The sequence below is a fragment of the Saccopteryx leptura genome, chromosome 4, assembly GCF_036850995.1.
Source record: "Saccopteryx leptura isolate mSacLep1 chromosome 4, mSacLep1_pri_phased_curated, whole genome shotgun sequence".
NCBI classification, from domain to species: domain Eukaryota; kingdom Metazoa; phylum Chordata; class Mammalia; order Chiroptera; family Emballonuridae; genus Saccopteryx; species Saccopteryx leptura.
The window spans coordinates 23,825,426-23,839,624 of NC_089506.1; the positions used below are offsets into that span (position 1 = coordinate 23,825,426).

The window sequence follows — 14,199 nt, forward strand, 5'->3', positions numbered from 1 at the left end:
GAGTAGGGGTTTCGCCAGGTTAGTGCCATGGAGGGAGGAAGGAGCAAAGGGTTGAGTCCATACAAGCAAATGTTTACTGTAACTCGGGAAAAGAAAGGAAGACGCGTTGAGAGTGGGAGTGGGAGGGATCACGGGTAAGGAAACGGTGATCGGGTTACGGATTTGGCTCTGAAAGTGTGAAAGAATTGTGTAGGGAGAGCAGGTCTGAAAGAAAGAGAGCGTGCTGATGTTCAGAGGTGGACTGCTTACCATTAAAGTTTGGAGGTGGTGACTTCATGGGCAGTTGTAAATTTTAAATTTTGAGGACGTTTGAGGTCAGACGAGGAAAAGATTGTTGGTATTGGAGGGACCAAGGAGCTGAAAAGGCTACCCCTTTGGTTGGAGCATCTCTGTGAACGCTGAAATCACTAAGAGTAGTAGCGAAGGGAAAGACTGAACCAGGAGCTGAAATCTTCAGTGACTTGAAAGGATGTGATTTGAGAACATAAGAGAACTGCAGCAATCAGGAATAGCAGATGTTATGCCTTCCGAGGAGCTGGATTTTTTAAAGGACAAAAGAAAGGATAAGGAAGAGTAAGAAATTCTAAGCTGGGGTCTGGGAGGTGAGACAGGTTTTGTCATGTAGATGGAGAATGAGGTGCTGGACAGAATGAAGTTGAGAGTTTGGGGACGACTGATAATGAGGGCAGTACGGAATGGCTGTTGGATAATGGCTGTGTTTTACCAAACTATATTTAATAAGCAGCCTGCATGATATTATATTAATTCCTGATTTTAAAATAGTGCAGATGGGTTCAGATTCTCATTTCTACCTTCCCCTTCTTCCTTGGTTGGTAACCACTGGGTTGTAATATGTATGAATGCAGATCATTTTGAATTCATTCTAAAATTTAAATAGCAAAAATTTGAAAGGGAAGTAAAGTGACAAGTGATTTGGAGATAGGCTAAGGAATTCTTTTTGTTGCAATTGGTTTAAAGAAAGAAGGTGAAAATGGGAGACCTAATGCTGTTTAAATATCTCTGCTTTGTGCTTTGCAAATTGATACTGACTTTTTTTTCCCCCAGAGGAAGAAATACTGCCTAGTGAAGTGAAGAAACAGTTGACTTCAATCTCTGAGGAGATGATGGATCTGGCTAAGCATCTTCCTGACACTTTAAGCAAGCTGGAAAATCCGCAGAGGTTAAATATCATTTGTTTTTCATCAATTCTGTTTGTTCTTACTGCATTTTCCTATGTGTGAGCTAGACTTATATAAGTTTGCTTGAACACACACACACAGACCACTGTATACATTTGAGAAATATCTTCCCAGTTGTTAAATTATGCATCAAAAAATTCAAGGCTTTTCTGTCTGCTTTGTAAGGATGTTTTATAAAACACAGCAAAATAAAATTCATAAGTCCATGTGAAGGAATATATTTAAGATTCAAGGTTGTTTTTGGCCACCTTTCATTTAATTATATTTATAGTTTGGTTTCTTGACATCTATAAATAAAAGCAACTTTTATACCTTGTAGCTTTATTTTTCTGGTTATTATCTGATTATTATATAAAAAAATCTACCTAATCAGTAGACTATTAGAACAAGAGGCATTCAGATTTTAAAGATCATTTTATAGCCGATGATGAGCTGGATAACTTGAGATGTTTGGATTAATAGACATGAGACTACTGACTGGTGCTGTGTAGCTAACTCTTTTTGGAAGCAGGCCTTGCCCTAGTCTTTTTTTTTTTTTTTTCATTTTTTCATTTTTTCTGAAGCTGGAAACAGGGAGAGACAGTCAGACAGACTCCCGCATGCGCCCGACCGGGATCCACCCGGCACGCCCACCATGGGGTGACGCTCTGCCCACCAGGGGGTGATGCTCTGCCCATCCTGGGCGTCGCCATGTTGCGACCAGAGCCACTCTAGCACCTGAGGCAGAGGCCACAGAGCCATCCCCAGTGCCCGGGCCATCTTTGCTCCAATGGAGCCTTGGCTGCGGGAGGGGAAGAGAGAGACAGAGAAGAAAGCGCGGCGGAGGGGTGGAAAAGCAAATGGGCGCTTCTCCTGTGTGCCCTGGCCGGGAATCGAACCCGGGTCCTCTGCACGCTAGGCCGACGCTCTACCACTGAGCCAACCGGCCAGGGCCGCCCTAGTCTTAATTGCTGTTAAATCTCCGAAAGCAGGAGTGCTCTGGAACAGGGAATGATTACAATGTGGCACTATACAGTTCTGAGGGAAAAATACTTTTTAGAAATATGAAGGCAGTTAGTTAAAAACAGAATTCTGACTCTGACAAAATGAGTGTTAATATATGCTTTGCCGAATGAGATTTGTGATATATTTTGATTGAGAAATTTAAAAATATGTTATAGAAATTTAGCTCTTTTTTCAAAGTCATTTTCCCCCTAACAGTTTGTTTTGGTAGTTTTTATGTAACTGAGAATTTCTGAAAGATGTACCTCTCAAATGGGGAAAGGTATGAACAAAGCCATTTCTTACTCATTTTTACATTTTCCCTCCATCAAAGAAGAAAAAGCACCATTTACATGATGTTTACATGTATTTCAGATTTTTATTCTAGCAATTAAAATGTTTTTTGTTTTTTTTTTGTATTTTTCTGAAGCTGGAAACGGGGAGAGACAGTCAGACAGACTCCCGCATGCGCCCGACCGGGATCCACCCGGCACACCCACCAGGGGCGAAGCTCTGCCCACCAGGGGGCGATGCTCTGCCCCTCCGGGGCGTCGCTCTGCCGAGACCAGAGCCACTCTAGCGCCTGGGGCAGAGGCTAAGGAGCCATCCCCAGCACCCGGTCCATCTTTGCTCTAATGGAGCCTTGGCTGCGGGAGGGGAAGAGAGAGACAGAGAGGAAGGGGGGGGGGTGGAGAAGCAAATGGGCGCTTCTCCTATGTGCCCTGGCCGGGAATCGAACCCAGGTCCCCCCTGCACGCCAGGCCGACGCTCTACAGCTGAGCCAACCGGCCAGGGCCTCTATTAATGTTTTGCTTTGGCTTTATAATGCCAAAACTAAATGGGGTTCCTTAAAACTTGAGAATGGCAAACACTAGATTCATTTTTAGTAAAGATAGATCTTATAAAGTTTTATCATCAGAACAGGAACTAGTTAAATCTCTAATTTTTCAGGTTCTTTGTAACAAGTCTACAGTAAAACCTAATTTATCTGGATCATACCTCAGAACCAGAAGAACAAAAAAAGCCTTTGAACAGCCAAAGTGCATGCCATAAACATGAATTCAGGCTCACTTCACTGTATTTCCAGTGGAGTGCATGAGGCCACAGTCAGAGCATATTTGGTTTTTGTTTATAGATACAGTTTAATAAACTTGGATACCCAGTTAAATTGAAAACCAGCTAAGGATTAGAAATGATACCCACATGACCACAGCTGGAAGTTATAGTTGGCTATCTCTGAAGTAGGATAAAACTATAAAAATGTAAGAACTTTTAAAATAGAACAGTTTGAGGTTTGTTACCGAAGGGAACAGCTTTATGCTTCAGTGGACCTGGGAAGGTATTGGATTGTACGGTAGTACTTCTTGGTCATTGATTTAAATTCAGTGCTTATCTTTTATATTGCTCCCCTGTACTTGACATTCTGCTGGGTGCTGAAGTTGTCTGCAGGCTACTAATATACATAATAACAGTCCTAAGAAAGCAAAAGCACACTATGCATTATTGAAGAAGGCAGGCAGCTTTTGATGTTATTTATAGTAAACAGCTATCTTACAGGAAGTGTGTTCTTCTCTGATGTTAGCACAGGATAAATGAGCCCTTACATTTTGTCAATCTCTGTGTCACTGTATATCAATGGTCCCAACTTTTTTTGGGCCATGGACCGGTTTAATGTCAGAAAATATTTTCACGGACCGGCCTTTAGGGTGGGACGGATAAATGCACAAAATAAAATTATGCGACCGGCATAAAAACTGTGGTATTTTTAAATATAATTGTCGAACTTATGATATTTATTGGGCTAAGTTAAAGGAGGAACGAGCATTTCCTCATTATTCAGGCTGTATTTAAATTTGTTATTCTGACAACGTTTCATGTCTGACATCAATATGTAATGTGATAGGTTCAGGCTTGCTACCAATCATGAACCTACAACAATAAAAGTAAACATGAATCCACTGTTACTCGTATGCAACTTTATTAGAAGCATCCTCTTAACATCGCACCAACAACATAGCATGAATAACATCCCCTCTGCCTCCAAACACTTTCCAGTCGCTATGGTAACGTTTAAACATGCCTTAAAAATAAGATACAACACAAAAACAAATATAAAGTGCATGAAAAATACAACTCACCATTGTTATAAATATTGTAAGTTAAGGGTTATTTATTATAATGTTTATATAGAATGAGAGATAGTAGCCTATCTCTCAACAACCATAACGCTAAATCAGTGGGAGCCCTGAGCTTGTTTCTCTGCAACGAGACGGTCCCATCTAGGGGTAATGGGAGACAATGACACCCAAAGTGTGTTGCTTATGTCCAGTCTATTCCTTAATTTTGTTTTGGTTACTGTCACTGCAGAAAATCCCGCTTCACACAAATAGGATGTCAGAAATGGCAACAGGGTTTCAGTGCTTTTGTGGCAATCTCGGGGTATTGTGCCATGACTTTAATCCAGAACACCGGCAGAGTTGTAGTCTCAAACATATTTTTAAGGCCGCTGTCATTTGCATCTCCAGTAGTTGATCCTCTTCTTGCATAGACACACTGGATTTACCTGGTTTGTTGAAAAATGGATCGCGGATCCATTCCTTGGCAATTCGTGGGTCTTTTGTGGTTGGGAAGTAGCGTTCAACCTCTTTTAAAAGCAAATACAGGTGATGGTGCACCAGCTGGGACAATGAAGGCTTGGGCTCAGTCTCTTCCAAAATTCCCGCGAATGTTTGAAACATGTCAAATATACCCCTGTTCACGCGTCGTCCCCACAAATCCAGTTTGGCTTTAAATGCAGCTATCAATACTTTAAGTGCCAACTTGAAGACAGTTGTCATTTTCCCCTGAAGTGACCAATTGAGTTCATTGAGGAGGTTAAATATGTCGCACAAGTAACTGAGTTTTGCGACCCATTCCTCGTCACTGAAATGTGCTGCTAGCAGTGACTTTTTTCTGAGAGAAATCTCTGCAGCGGCTCTCGTAATTCAAACACTCTGGCCAGGGACCTCCCTCGGGATAACCATCTTATTTCTGTGTATAAGAGAAGGTGTCTGTGCTCCGTGTTCATTTCCTCACAAAGCTGCTCGAACAGGCACGAGTGAAGGGCGTGTGCTTTGATGTGGTTAATAACTAACGACATCATTCAATACTCTGTTAAGTTCCGGTGGTATATTTCGGCTAGCCAGCATTTCCCTATGAATGACACAATTTATAGACTCGCATTCAGGTGCAACCTCCTTAATCCGAGTAGTTAAACCAGACATCCTTCCGGTCATGGCAGCAGCTCCATCTGTTTATATGCTGACACAAAAAGACCATTTCAGTTTTCCTGATATATAGTCATCCAGCGATTTAAATAGTTCTGCGGCTGTGGTTTTGGTTGGCAATGATAGTGCACATAACATATCCTCATGCACATCCTCTTGATAAAGATAACGCACGTAAACAAGTCGCATTGCCTTGTTGTCAATATCTGTAGATTCATCAACCTGGAGAGCGTACCACGGTGATTTATTAATCCTTTCCAACAATTGTGATTCAATATCCTCTGCTATTTCCTCAATGCGCCATGTGACGGTGGTAGCCGAAAGAGGCATCTGTGCTATCTTTTTAACCACAGCCTTTCCTAGAAGTTCACGACAAATGTCTTTAGTGGCTGGAAGGATCAATTCTTCACCAATGGTGAATGGCTTCTTAGCCTTAGCAATACGATTAGCCACCAAGTATGATGCTCTCAGTGCACTCGCATTTATTGATGTATTGGCTACCAGTAATTGTTTCTATCCTTCTTGTTCATGCTTTTTTCTTTCGAAATACTCACAAGGCTTGTCTTTTAAAGTAGGTGCTTGGTCTCCAAGTGGCAAAGCAGTTTTGAAGGCTTCATTGCCTCATTACTTAGCCGGTTGCCACATATTATGCAGAGCAGCCTTGGGGCGCGAGAATCACCAGTTGCGATAAATCCATACTTCAAGTAGGACTCCTGGTATTGTCTGTTAAATGAAGCCTTCTTTTTCTTCGAGGTCGTAGGTTCTTCTGTCTTCCCACTGGCCCTTTTCCACTTTGCAAAAAAACTTTCGATGGAATTTTGTTTTTCACTCATTTTGCTAGTTTATGGGTTTAATTTTAGCGGCAACATATCACGTGACCAAGACAAGCATCAAGAGTGAGTCTTAGAAGGATATAACAGAGGGAATCTGGTCATTTTTTTAAAATAAAACATCGTTCAGACTTAAATTTAAATAAAACGGAAATAATGTAAGTTATTTATTCTTTCTCTGTGGACTGGTACCAAATGGCCCACGGACCGGTACTGGTCTGCGGCCCGGGGGTTGGGGACCACTGCTGTATATAATCCTAAATGTTCTTTATAAGATTTGAAGAGTTTTAGAGTGTTAGAATTAGTCAGTTTTTAGGTTTTAAAATTTATTAGAATTTAATTTTGCTTTAGGATTTTTGATGTGGACTTTATCAATTCAGGCTTGAGCCCAACTTGGAGTGCCTATTAATAATGGTGGTGTTTTCAGTGTGGAAATAACTAATGAAAAAGCTCTGGATTTTTGGTAGTTTATACCCATAATGATCAAATCTTTATTTGAATTATTAATGTAAAACTTTCAAAGTCAAGTCAATCTGACTTATTTTACTTAGTATGATATTCTCTATATGTATCCATGTTGTTGCAAAAAATAGTATTTCATCTTATCTTATGGCTGAGTCATATTCCATTGTGTATATGTACCAGATTTTTTTATCTAATCATCTATGGAAGGACATTTGGGTTGTTTCCATGTCTTGGACACTTAATAATGCTACAGTGAATATAGGGGTACATATATCTTTATGAGTAAATGTTTTCAAAATTTTCAGGTAGATACCCAGAAGTGGCTATCTATAATGGCAGCTTTATTCATTTTTTGAGGGTCCTTCATACAGTTTTTCATAGTGGCTGTCCCAATTTACATTCCCACTAGCAGTTTTTTTTTTCCACAACCTTTCCAGCACTTGTTATCTCTTGTCTTATTGATTGCAGCCATTCCAACATGTGTGAGGTGGTATCTTGTTGTAGTTTTGATCTGCATTTCCCTGTCGCTAGTGAACTTGAGCATCGTTTCATACCTGTTGGCCATTTGTAAGTCTTCTTGGGAGTAGTGTTTATTCAAGTCCTCTGCCCGTTTATGTTTTTTTTATTGTTGGTTGTGTGAGTTCTTTATATATCTTCTATACTAGTCCCTTTACTGAGGTATTGTTTGCAAATATCTTCTCCCATTTGTCAGGTTGCCTATTTGTTTTGTTGATTTTTTTTTTTGGTGTAGAAGCTTTTTTTATATAGGCCCATTCATTTATTTTTACGTTTACTCCCCTTGTATTTGGGGTCAAATTTATAAAATCTTCTCTAACAGCCTGACCAGGTGGTGGCGCAGTGGATAGAGCATCATCGGACTGGGATGCGGAGGACCCAGGTTCGAGACCCCGAGGTCTCCAGCTTGAGCGCGGGCTCATCTAGTTTGAGCAAAGCTCACCAGCTTGGACCCAAGGTCGCTGGCTTGAGCAAGGGGTTACTCGGTCTGCTGTAGCCCCATGGTCAAGGCACATATGAGAAAGCAATCAGTGAACAACTAAGGTGTTGCAACAAAAAAACTGATGGTTGATGCTTCTCATCTCTCTCTGTTCCTGTCTGTCTGTTCCTACCTATCCCTCTCTCTGGCTCTCTCTCTGTCTCTGTAAAAACAAAACAAAAACAAAAACAAAAAAACTTCTCTAACATCAGGTCCATGAGTTTAGTGCCTATGTTTTTTTCTATGTATTCTGTTGTTTCAGGTCTCATATTTAGGTCTTTTATCTATTTTGAGTTCATTTTTGTGTATGGTGACAGCAGTTTAGTTTCATTCTTTTGCATGTGGTTTTCCAGTTTCCCCAGCACCATTTATTGAAGAAGGTTTCTTTTTTTCTTGTATATTTTTGACTCCTTTGTTGAAAATTATTTGCCATTATATATGTGGGTTTATTTCTGGACTACAAATTCTGTTCCATTGGTCTGTGTATTTGTTTTTCTGCCAATACCATGCTGTTTTGATTACTGTCACTATGCCCATATGGTTTCACTCATATGTGGGATATAAAACAAAGCAACAGATGAACAAACAAAACAAAAAAACAAAAACTTATAGACACAGACAACAGTATGGTAGTTTCTAGAGGGGAAGAAGGGGAAGGGGGAGGGGAGGATAAAGGGTTCAAATATATGATGTCAAAAGGAGACATGGCTTTGAGTGGTGAACACACAATGCAGCAGATAGAGGATGTATTATAGAATTGTACTTGAAACTTATGTAATCTAATTAACCAGTGTCACCCCAATAAATTTAATAAAATTAAAAGTCAGATTTTAAATATTGATTATATTACAGAAAAATTAGAAGAGCTAAACAAAAGCATTAGTTAAATAGTAAAACATGTTTTTGTTCAACACATTCCCTATTTTTCCTTTAATTGCTACTTTTATGAAGTAACTTAAATTGCTATAATAAGCCCTGTAACCAATATATAAGATAGTGTGCCTCATGTTCCACGCTAGCAGTTGTTTTCTTGTTCAGTCAAACAGGTTTGGTTATAATGTAGCCATTTAAAGTCACTTAGTTAAAATGTTATATTAGTAATTATATTTAAGGTGATAAGAAATTCAGTTCATATTTATTCTATACATTTTCTTCATATTTTCTTCTTCTGGTTGCCCACTGAGGGGAAGTTTTTTCTGTTTTACAGAATTTGTGTCTAGTATTGAGATTTTTGATGATGCAAAATATCATTTTCAAATTCTAGCATAAACACTCTTAGGTGTTGCAGGTGGGACTAGTTTGATCAGTAAATTGAAAAAATGAGGTAAAACATGGGATTATAAATATTTCCTTTTAACTTCATATATTAATGTGTATATGTTTCTATTTTTTTATATACATCATGGCTTTTTCATTAAATATAGGCCTGATGTTTGGAGTTCTGCAGAGTGTTTCTTGTTTAAAGATACCCATATGTATCATATACAATTTCCAGTTTCAGGTGTTTTTTTGTTGTTGTTGTATTTTTCCGAAGCTGGTAACGGGGAGGCAGTCAGACAGACTCCCGCATGCGCCTGACCGGGATCTACCCAGCATGCCCACCAGGGGGTGATGCTCTGCCCATCTTGGGGCGTCGCTCTGCCGCAATCAGACCCATTCTAGTGCCTGAGGCAGAGGCCATGGAGCCATCCTCAGCGCCCGGGCCAACTTTGCTCCAATGGAGCCTTGGCTGCGGGAGGGAAAGAGAGAGACAGAGAGGAAGGAGAGGGGGAGGGGTGGAGAAGCAGATGGGTGCTTCTCCTGTGTGCCCTGGCCGGAAATTCAACGCGGGACTCCTGCACGCCAGGCCGACGCTCTACCACTGAGCCAACTGGCCAAGGCCCAGTTTCAGTTTTTTAAAATGGAGTGAAAACTTAAGACATTTGAAGCAATCTTAATGTAGAGTCCTAAGATTTTCTTTTTCCTTCCAGACTTTTATAGTTTTTTGAACTATAGTTTATCGAACAGTACTTTTTAAAAAAGGAAATTTGCTAAGTCTACATGTTCAACTTGGAATTCAATGAAATAGGGTTGTTTTTTTTTAATTAGTGGTCCTGTATCATTAATTCGATTTATATTTAGTTAGATTAATTAGTATAAAAAGGATAAACATTTAGTATGGGACCAAACACTGCTGCAGTTAATAAGCATACAAGTCAACTGTTGAATGCAGAGGTGCATTGCTGTATTAATAGCCATTAGGGAATAAAGAGCAACTTTAATCCAATATGTAATTGAAAAATAAAAACAAACAAAACACTGCGTCCTGGAAGTGAAGGTAGTTTAGAAAGTTTCTATTCAAAAACATTAAAACTTGTCCCTTATAGGTAATGCCATTAAATCTGAATTAACTTTTCTAAAATATTTTTCAGGGTTTCTGTACTGTTGAAGGATATTTCAGAAAGTCTGCATTCCCTGAGGAAGGTGCTGTTTGGTTCCGCTGAGACTGAAGTGAGGCCCAGCATTAACTGGCACTCACCGCCGCTGGAAGGTCCAGCTGCTTTGGGAGTCCAACAGGAGCAAACCAGGGAAGAGAGAGCTTGTACTCAAGGGGAAGCCGAGCTGGGGGGCACAGCACTTGAGAATTCAGCGACGCACTGTGGAGAACATGTGCTTGGAAACGAAGTGAAACAAGAAGGTGGACCCGAAGACAATCGGCCGAAAGAGAACACGGAAAGAAGTTATCTGATGTCGTTAGGTATCACCGAATGGGAACTCCAGGCTTTGGAACAGCAGGCTCAGGAGAAGTATCTTGGTGATGTGACTCGCAAATCTTCTGAGGTACTGAGTAAAGAGAAAACAGTTTTTATTGGCCTGTAGGGTTGGCTAATTTTTCATGTAAAGGGGCACATAATAAATATTTTAGGCTTTGCAGATCACACTGTCTCTGTTGTAACTCCTCAGTTCTGCCAGTTTAATGTGAAAGCAGCTACAGACAAATGTAGGCAGATGAGCTGCTTTGTGTTTCAGTACAACTCATTTACAAAATCCAAAGGTGGCCTGGACTTGGCTTGTGAGCCATGTTTTGCTACACCGGACTTAGTATAATAAGCAGCATCTTATGTTTAGTTTTATACTGGAAAGATTTCGTCGTGTCAATACACATTTATTATAATTTGCTGTTTTAGCATTTCTCCTTCCTTTTAGCCAATAGCTATCTCTGCTTTTTTTGGATTTCCTACATATCTACTAGTGTTTACTCTTCCAAACTTGAGTTTGGGGATTAGTCTGTTTCCTCATACAGATTTTGTTTACTTGCTATTGTGAGAGGAGGATTTCTAATAAACTGATGTTTTTGCTTGACATTAACTAACCTTTACTGTCATCTAGAGCAGGGGTCTCCAACCTTTTTTGGGCCACAGACCAGTTTAATGTCAGAAAATATTTTCACGGACCAGCCTTTAGGGTGGGACGGATAAGTGTATCACGTGACCGAGACAAGCGTCAAGAGTGAGTCTTAGACGGATGTAATAGAGGGAATCTAGTCATTTAAAAAAAATAAAACATTGTTCAGACTTAAATATAAATAAAACGGAAATAATGTAAGTTATTTATTCTTGCTCTGTGACCATGCATGTGCAGGTTATTATTGAATTTGGACTGATAGAAAAGAAACAGTGGAGCCAAAAAATGATGGGCCATTCCTTTATTCAAGTCTCACACCAGCCGATGAGCAAACACACAAGGAAAACACTACCCTTTCGCTCAGAGCTCACAAAGCCCCGCACATTCTCCGGTTCCACAACCAGAAGAATCTTCTCCGGTTCCTTCTAGAATCAAAGGCCTCACCAGTCTCAGCGGAGCTCACAAAGCCCCTCAGCTCTGGTTCCTCATCTGCACACCTTCTCTCTGCAAAACTGGCTTCTTCTTCTGCACTCTGCATTCCCTCTTGTCTCACTCTGCAAACATGGCTTCTTTCTCCTTTTTTTCTCTCTTTTCTAAACTTTCTGGCACCAAAACCTCTCCTCCAGCAATCATTAGCAAAACAATGGCCCTTCCTAAGCAGGAAGGTAATTTGCAACTTCACAGACCACATATACTTGATGCTGCCCAGCTGCATTTTGTAAGAATAAAAGTGAGCAAACTCAAAAAATACAAATTTTACAAACTCATTTGCCCAATAGTCAGTAATTAATTTCTTTTCTTAATATTGTTAAACATTCTATAAATATATTCTCTCTCAACTTCATGTTTAGATTTCTGATTAGATTAGTTTAATTTGTGAGATTTTGTTTTTCTCCTGGCTAAGTTAAGCATAATTTTTTTGAAATAGTGAATTTGCATTAGAGAAATCAGTGTTTCTTTTATTGTAAAGACAGATAATAAAAAGAGACATTATTATAGCCTTATAGTTTTATCTTATTTATTTATTTATTTATTTATTTATTTATTTATTTATTTTTCTGAAGCTGGAAACAGGGAGAGACAGTCAGACAGACTTCCGCATGCGCCCGACCGGGATCCACCCAGCATGCCCCTGGGCGACGCTCTGCCCACCAGGGGGCGATGCTCTGCCCATCCTGGGCGTCGCCATGTTGTGACCAGAGCCACTCTAGCACCTGAGGCAGAGGCCACAGAGCCATCCCCAGCGCCCGGGCCATCTTTGCTCCAATGGAGCCTTGGCTGCGGGAGGGGAAGAGAGAGACAGAGAGGAAAGCGTGGCGGAGAGGTGGAGAAGCAAATGGGCGCTTCTCCTGTGTGCCCTGGCCGGGAATCGAACCCGGGTCCTCCGCACGCTAGGCCGACGCTCTACTGCTGAGCTAACCGGCCAGGGCCTCCTTTATTTTTTTAATAGTTAAAAAAGTTACCAGTGATGCCCACATTTTGTAGTATTTTATACATTTTTTTTACAATAATTGTTTTAAACTTTTAAAAAGTAGATTTAAAAATCATTTAATGGATTTATTTTCCCCTCAGTTTTCTTCAGTATTTGAAGAATTCTTTATATTTTGGTTACCATATTAGTAATTACTTCTGTCAATGTGTAAATGCATTTTATTTTAAAATTGTTTTCAAATTATTCTCATACCAGGGGTTTATAAAACAGATTCCCTTTTTAGGAAATATCTTTTGCTTACATCTGTATTACTTTTTAAATTTTTAGAAATTTTATATTATGATCAGGATTTCATGATCTGAGTGATATCATTTCCCCTAATTATTGCCATGTTTTATTGTGTAATAATTATTAGCATTTTTTATTATCCATGAAAAACCCCATTTAAAAAGTAAAAGTTTTGCCTGACCTGTGGGGGCACAGTGGATAAATGTCAGCCTGAAACGCTGAGGTCGCTGGTTCAAGACCCCAGGCTTGCTGTTCAAGGCACATATGAGAAGCAACGAAGAGTTGATACATCCTGTTCCTACTCCTGTGTTTCTCTCTCCTTCCTGTCTTTAAAATTAAGAAATAAAAGTTTTAAAAAGTTAAAAAAAGAAGTAAAATCTTTTTCTCTTTATATAGAACTTATTTTAAAATCTTTTTTTTAATCTTAATATTTCCAGGTTAATTTAGGCTATATGTTCTCGTCCTACTTAGAATTTAAAAACGAGACCTCTTCAGACGGTCTTCTGTGTTTCTTCTCTGGGTTTCTTCTGTGCAGGTTCCCATGCTGCTGGACACCTGTTTCCTGGGGATTGCCAAATGTCTGTAAAGGTTCCTCATATCTAAACATCAGCAACAGCTAAATAAATAACTTATCTGACACTATTTTTCAAATATATGTAGGTGCTATTTGTAAATATCGATTTATTTAAAGGTATTTTTATAATCATAGTATCTTTTTGGATCTTTTTAAAATAAGTGTATAGAGAAGAACAACTATTGTTCCTGGCTTTGTACAGAATTTTTCAGTCTTGCAGAGAGGTTCTTGTACTCAAAAAGTTTGGGAAACCCAGTTTGATATTGTTTAATGACAGTTGAACTTGTCACTGTATATTCTTATTTAGAGTGTGGGCTTTATTTCAAGTCTGTTTGTCTACCTTTTTTTACCTTTCCAATTATATTTCTTTCATTTCCTTTTTGTTTGGTTCTTTGTGTCTTCCTGTGCTTCTGTGTTTACTTCTTTCTTCCTCCTTACCTCTTTCCTTTCCTTCTATCATATAAACATATAAATATGTACTACAAATTTATCTATTAGAGAACTTTATTTTGTAGAAAGAGTGTATGGAGTTAATTATACTGGAAATTAATGTTTGAAATCCTTTTTTTCTTTTTTTCAAGGATTTATCTTTCAAGGACAATGAAGAAGATACATCTTATATAATTGAAAGTGATGAAGATTTAGAAATGGAGATGCTTAAGGTATGTTTAGAATTTTGGTAGATTACCTTTAGGTCTTTCCAAAGGACATTTAATTAAGCAAAATGTCACCTAATTCTAAATTGGTATGAGATTGCTATCAATTATATAACCTTAGATTTTGTTT

The 14,199-nt window shown here is 39.2% G+C and overlaps 1 protein-coding gene across 5 annotated transcripts in view; it reads left to right on the forward strand.

Moving 5' to 3' along the window:
• Nucleotides 1–14,199, forward strand: part of WRN (WRN RecQ like helicase) — a 142,085-nt gene that overhangs the window by 29,011 nt on the left and 98,875 nt on the right. For all 5 annotated transcript variants that reach the window (XM_066380290.1, XM_066380291.1, XM_066380292.1 and 2 more), the window contains exons 8-10: nt 1,066–1,180; nt 10,147–10,555; nt 13,995–14,075. In XM_066380290.1, the coding sequence (XP_066236387.1) occupies nt 1,066–1,180; nt 10,147–10,555; nt 13,995–14,075 (605 nt within the window). The remainder of the gene's footprint in view (nt 1–1,065; nt 1,181–10,146; nt 10,556–13,994; nt 14,076–14,199) is intronic.